Here is a 4,699-nt window from a genome sequence, read left to right as displayed (position 1 = left end):
TTGGGCTGCACTTTGTCTGGCCCCTCACCTAGGACCTGTCTGCCTTGGGTGACCCTACTAGGGGCATGAAGCCCCTGACAGCATAGCTCCTAGGATCATTGGGACACTCAAACCCCTCCACCACGATAAGGTGGCAGCCCAGGGAGAGGAACTATAGAGACGATAGAAGAAAATATATCACGATAGACACTTTTCTATCGTCCCCACGATATGTATCGTTATATCGCCCAGCACTAGTGCTCATGTTGTTTACAAACACAGCAAAATGAAATAAATCAGGTAACATTCAACATTCATTGTTCTGTTTTAAGCAGCTTTCATCTTGACAGTATCAAGATAAACTGTTCCAAGTGTTTGATAACAGAGATGAAGCGGAGTATGTGATAGGTAAATGTTTGAAAGGAGATCTCTGTGGGACCTGGAAACACTGGGTCGAACCTGCAGGAAAAAAGAAACCACCAACTTTTACACATGAAAGCAGTTCTGAGGGCAAACTGCAACGTTCGTTCATTTTTTTTACCCACTTTTTTCTGTTCAGGTTCCCAGGGAGCTGGTGCCTATTTGTAGCGGTTATTGTGCGATAGGTGGAGTACACCTTGGACAGGTCACAAGTGCATCATAGGGCCACATAGAGACAAACAACCATTCACTCTCACTCACATCTAGGGACAATTTAGAGTTACCAGTCAACCTAACATGCATGTTTTTGGTCTGTGGGAGGAAACTGGAGTACCCTGAGAAAACCCACCCAAGGGGAGATCTCTACTGTAACGCTTTAAATGAATAGCAATTAGTTTTTTACAGACACTTTAGTCTTTGTGAGAAATATGGCTTTACTGCTTACTGAGCCTTTATAAAAGCGTCTTATTGTTTTTTCAGCAATGAAGCTGGCAGGATTAAAGGTTAAGGTTAAAGGGATATTAAAGTTATTTTGATAACGTTCTGTGTAAACGTATGAACAATAAACACCCTCTTAAACTTCAGTTTGGAGAAGTAAAGTTTTAAGTCCAACAGGACTGATGAGCTAATGACTAGTCCAAATGCACCTAAGACCAAAGTGGTTTGCTCCAATCCCAATAAAAAGAGGAGTCATGAACTTTCACATTGCTGTAAATTTTATAGTTCATGTTATTTACATGTAGTTTTTGGTTATTTGCCAGAGGCAGTGAAATGTAAAATTCAGTTCAGACAAGCTGTTGGCTTTATTTCTCCAAACTGAGGCGGCTCAGAGTGCTTAATCCCATAAGTTAATTTTTTGCTTCTTCGATCTGATTTGGAGCTCATTACACTCAGCTTGTCCTGTTTTCTTTAAATGGTAAATTGCTGTGGTACATCTGTGAAAGCTGCTGTCCTCCTCAGCTTCTCCCCTGCTATTGACAGCTGCTGAAATGCTTCTGGTCCTGTTATCAGCTGTAGACGGATGTTCTGCAGAGCTGATTCACGACTTTTCAGTTATGACACTACACTTCCTCATAGTTCAGATAAGACACAGCTGCTCGGATGAATACTTTATCCTTGCAGCAGTAAAAACAAAAAGGCTGCTGTGACTTGAAACACAGTTTTGACTTTCCTCATCATTAAGTAAGTGGATTGAAACATCAGTTATTTTTTTCTCATGGATTATTCACACAAACGTCTGTATTTTTTACCACTAACATGTCTGTGATGAGACTTCTCATTTGTTCCTTCTTTATGCGTCATACAGCAGAACTGGGAGTTGTTCTTGTGTCACAGTGTTGTGATTGGCATGTTTGAACCTCCTACCGGAGGATGTTTTGAAAGAGTGTGGTTAGAAGAAAAGAGTGAGAAAACACAAAAAATGACCACCATGCTCTTGTGCTTCCAAGTTCTGGCGTGGATATTTCTGTTCCACGCCGTGTGTTTGTGTTTCTCGTCACTCAGCTGTTGTGATCTGAGCCCTTTGTGTGAACCAAATCGTTTTACTGGAATTCATATTTAAAATGACAAAATTATCAAAATTAATAAAATGCCTTTTTTATCTAAACATCTCTTGTCTCCTCTGTCTGAGCTGTAGGGCTGAGAGATGATGAGAAAATGTGAACAGATTCTTTGTAAAACACATTTAAGTTGAAATGCTAAACATTTTAAACATACGCTGTCATTCACAATAAAAAGCATGCTGCATTTCAACATTTTTAATGTTTTGTGGCTTGTTTTTATTACATCAGACTACAACTTGAGAATCAGTTGTCTTGTACAGAAATATTTTGTAGGTGATATAAATTCATGATTCTGGTTTATTGAAGGTTCTTATAAAGTTACAGTTGGAGTTTGTGCTTGGGTAGAAAAAATATAATACAATGGAAAAAGTATAACAAATGTGTGTAAATAAATTTTATATCGAAGTTTTGGAGACAGATTATCTTGCATTTTCTCAGCCAAAACCACCAAAATGATGTCCATCACTTCAGTCAGGTGTCTGTTCCAGCATAGCTTGCTGTCGTTTGTTCATGCAACACCTGACTGGAAATTATTTGGCTCCTGATTGTGAAGTACGCTGTGTTTACGTAGTGTTTGAAATATAAAAACAAAGCCTATCCCCTGTAGAGTCTTCTATTTAGTGACCACGATGTAGTTTATGAACTGGTGAACATTTTGGAACACAGTTTAACTGTCAACCCTATTCAAGATGGCCACCACAGCTAATTGACCTTAGCAATTACTATAATGGCTATAACTCAGTCAGTTTTACAGATATTAAGCTAAAGTTTATTGTGGTAATTGCTGATGGTCATCCCCAACCCATACTTGGAGCAGTAACAGATCTCGTCATATCATATGAGGTCATGTTATGTTATTTACAGGGTCCTGAATAGTTACAACTCTATCCCTTCTCATCATAATATGATAATCTTAGTTTAAACTCTGGCATAAAACGCATTTCTTAAGGGAATACTAGATCTTCGATAAAGTATTTAGCTCTGCAGCATTGTATTTGTTTTGAGAACCAAATCTTTTGAGAGCTGTCTTACAGTAAGAGCAACAGAAGTTTATATGAAGATTTGTGTCCACCCCAGACTACTGTTCAGCCCCTTTCTTTTCTTAATAAATGAATTATGGTGTTAGGATGAATTGGAAAGGCTGCTTTCCTCTATAGTCAGTCGGAGGTGGTTTCCTCCCTTTGCTACTCTTTTATTAAAGTAGCTCTGTGGTGAGGAGGGCCTCTTAAATGAATGCTGCCTGTTCTCATTGAAGGCCTCTGAAATTTTGTTTTGAAAGCTCCCAAGCATAATGAAACGGACAGCCACAAACATCTGACAGCTGTTTTGTAGAGCACACTTGCAACAGATCTCATTAGCTTTTTCTCTGCCTCTTGCTTACTACTTTATTAAATGGTTAAAAAAAAAGGCTTTATTTATGAACAATGTCAAGTTTGCATTCAGTATATGAACAATAGGGAGTGGTGGGGCTATTGGATCTATTTTTTTTAAACAAAACATTTTCAGTGAATGCATTTTTACAACCTGATGTTTTGTTTTCTTCTTCTTTCAGGTCAGGCGTTCAAAATGAGGGCTGTTTGCTGCCACAACTAACGCTCCACTGCGCTGAACAGAAAAGGTGGTCCTGACCTGGCATCATACGAATGGCCCAGGGAAGCCATCAGATTGACATTCAGGTTTTGCATGACCTGCGCCAAAAGTTCCCTGAGGTCCCAGAAGGTGTTGTTTCCCGGTGTGTTTTGCAGGTAAAGGTGCTTAAAATCTCAAACTGATGTTTATTATATAATTTTAAAAAAAAGCTAATTTATTACTGCTTGATTCTTTTTAAAATGCCAAAAACAGGCTTTAAATGGGTCTCAAAATTCTGCAATAGGGTGGGGATTACCTTCTGAGCATTGTTGTCCTAGGAGAGATATAAATTAATACACAAATGTGCTGTATTTTATCTTAAGTAATGTTAGCTCAACACTAGTATTTAGAGAAATAATGTCTTATTGGTTGGGGCAACCAAATCATGCACCAAGTTATATATGGTCAGTTAAATTTAGCTTGTTGGTCTTCTTAAACCACGTGGTTATGTGTTTGTAAGACATGCTGCTATATTTGAGTCATACACAAGCTAGGTAAGACTGTTGTTTTTGATGTGCGGCATAAACATTGCTCTTTTAAACCTTTCATATGAAATTTACATTTCTGAAATAAAATAAGTATGCTCTTTTTTCAGTTCTAAAGTTGGACATATCAGGACCTAGAGTTGGGCAGTATCTATTTACAAAAACCAATGAGCCGATATATACATTACTACTGTCTGCCTAGAAAGTCTGATATATTTTAACTGTATTAGATTCAAATGCAACAGCCAGATTTAAATAATACATAATTAGATAATGCCCCTCCCTGGGCTGCCACCTTACCATGGTGGAGGGGTTTGAGTGTCCCAATGATCCTAGGAGCTAATCTGTCAGGAGCTTCATGCCCCTAGTAGGGTCACCCAAGGCAGACAGGTCCTAGGTGAGGGGCCAGACGAAGTGCAGCCCAAAGACCCCTTATGAAGAATAACAGTTTTGGATGCAGTGTTCCCTCGCCCGGACGCGGGTCACCGAGGCCCCACTCTGGAGCCAGGCCTGGAGGTGGGGCACGTTGGTGAGCGCCTGGTGGCCGGGCTTTCACCCGTGGAGCCTGGCCGGGCACAGCCCGAAGAGGATACGTGGGTCCCCCTTCCCATGGGCTCACCACCT

The 4,699-nt window shown here is 39.8% G+C and overlaps 1 protein-coding gene across 3 annotated transcripts in view; it reads left to right on the top strand.

The window, feature by feature from the left end:
• tab2 (TGF-beta activated kinase 1 (MAP3K7) binding protein 2) overlaps positions 1–4,699 on the top strand; it is a 70,376-nt gene that overhangs the window by 46,103 nt on the left and 19,574 nt on the right. For all 3 annotated transcript variants that reach the window (XM_017434120.3, XM_017434119.3, XM_037981715.1), the window contains exon 2: positions 3,514–3,706. In XM_017434120.3, coding sequence (XP_017289609.1) covers positions 3,605–3,706 — 102 coding nt within the window. In that variant the 5' untranslated portion in view covers positions 3,514–3,604. The remainder of the gene's footprint in view (positions 1–3,513; positions 3,707–4,699) is intronic.

The sequence above is a fragment of the Kryptolebias marmoratus genome, linkage group LG19, assembly GCF_001649575.2.
Source record: "Kryptolebias marmoratus isolate JLee-2015 linkage group LG19, ASM164957v2, whole genome shotgun sequence".
In the NCBI taxonomy this organism is placed as follows: Eukaryota; Metazoa; Chordata; class Actinopteri; order Cyprinodontiformes; family Rivulidae; genus Kryptolebias; species Kryptolebias marmoratus.
The sequence above is the reverse complement of the archived record's forward strand: the minus strand, read 5'-3'. Positions and strand labels throughout refer to the sequence as shown.